This window comes from Monosiga brevicollis, genomic scaffold (assembly GCF_000002865.3).
Source record: "Monosiga brevicollis MX1 MONBRscaffold_89 genomic scaffold, whole genome shotgun sequence".
NCBI classification, from domain to species: Eukaryota; class Choanoflagellata; order Craspedida; family Salpingoecidae; genus Monosiga; species Monosiga brevicollis.
This window is the reverse complement of record NW_001865121.1, coordinates 1-1,052: the sequence shown is the minus strand read 5'-3', so window position 1 is coordinate 1,052 and position 1,052 is coordinate 1. Positions and strand designations below refer to the sequence as shown.

The 1,052-nt window shown below is 53.4% G+C and overlaps 1 protein-coding gene across 1 annotated transcript in view; it reads left to right on the top strand.

Moving 5' to 3' along the window:
* Positions 1-988, top strand: part of MONBRDRAFT_30591 (uncharacterized protein) — a gene marked incomplete at both ends in the record, with an annotated part of 2,226 nt that extends 1,238 nt beyond the window's left edge. Inside the window, 3 exons of the mRNA XM_001751032.1 lie at positions 235-602; positions 710-749; positions 859-988. Of these exons, the coding sequence (XP_001751084.1) occupies positions 235-602; positions 710-749; positions 859-988 (538 nt within the window). The remainder of the gene's footprint in view (positions 1-234; positions 603-709; positions 750-858) is intronic.
* Positions 989-1,052: the final 64 nt, after the last annotated feature.

Genomic DNA, 1,052 nt, shown 5'->3' with positions numbered 1-1,052 from the left:
GATTTGGGCAATCCAGGTACAGCTGTGCAAATCTCAGTGTCCGCCCCTGCCTTGACTGCAACACGCGCGCATGAAACAGCCGAGCAGATGTTGCGCGCCTGTGCTTGAGCAGTAGCGCTTTATTTTGTGTTTCTTTGGTTTTTCGTCCCCTTGATCTTGCTTGCCTTCCTTCTGGCTTTCACGGCCCTGTACGCAAACTCATTCCAAAAATTGCTGATGTGACGCCCCTTGCAGGCACCAAGGACGTCGATCTGACAGCTGGTGATGCCGTTGACATTCTGAGCTTTGAGTTGAATCGCACAACCGTGGCTGTCACTCTTGAAGGTTATGTCTTCTTTCAGGCCCAGCCTGCCACCTTGCTTCGCAGCGGGTGGGTACCACCTGCAACCACAACAACGCGCGGGCCAGCCAAGCCACAGCCTACGAGCACATCGGACCCCACACACTCTTCCTCCAGCTCTTCCTCTGCTTCGTCATCCATCTACATTGGTGCGATTGGTGGCATCGTCGGTCTCTTGGTGCTGGTCGTCGCAGTCGTCGTGGCCCGACGCCGGCAACGCAAGCCCACTGAGCCACAATTCGATGCGCAAAACACCGATAAGGTGAGTCATGCCATGACCCTGATGTATAGCCGTTGAGTGAAAGAAATTTGTTCGAGAACCGATCTAGCAACCTTTGAGTCTCACTTGGCATTGTTTGGGGTTCGTAGAACTTGAGTTCTTTCCGAACCGGCGTTGTCAACCCTCTCTGTAAGTCAAAAGGAGACTCGAGCTTTCTGTTGCACGTGAAATTTGTCGCGCTTGTGCGCCTCCTCAGAATGCTCATGCTCTTGTTTTGGCTTGGCCTGGGATCTGATAGATGGCGGGATAGATGAGGACCAGGGAACTACCTACGATGATGCTGACGCTGGTGGGGACGGCGACTATCAGGACGTGCATCAAGAAGCTTGGGAGCAAGCCAATGATGAGGATTTGCAGGCCGACGGCATGTACTCGGACATGTTCAATGAGCCAGATATGGCAGAAGATGACGAGATGAAGATGAGAGCGGCT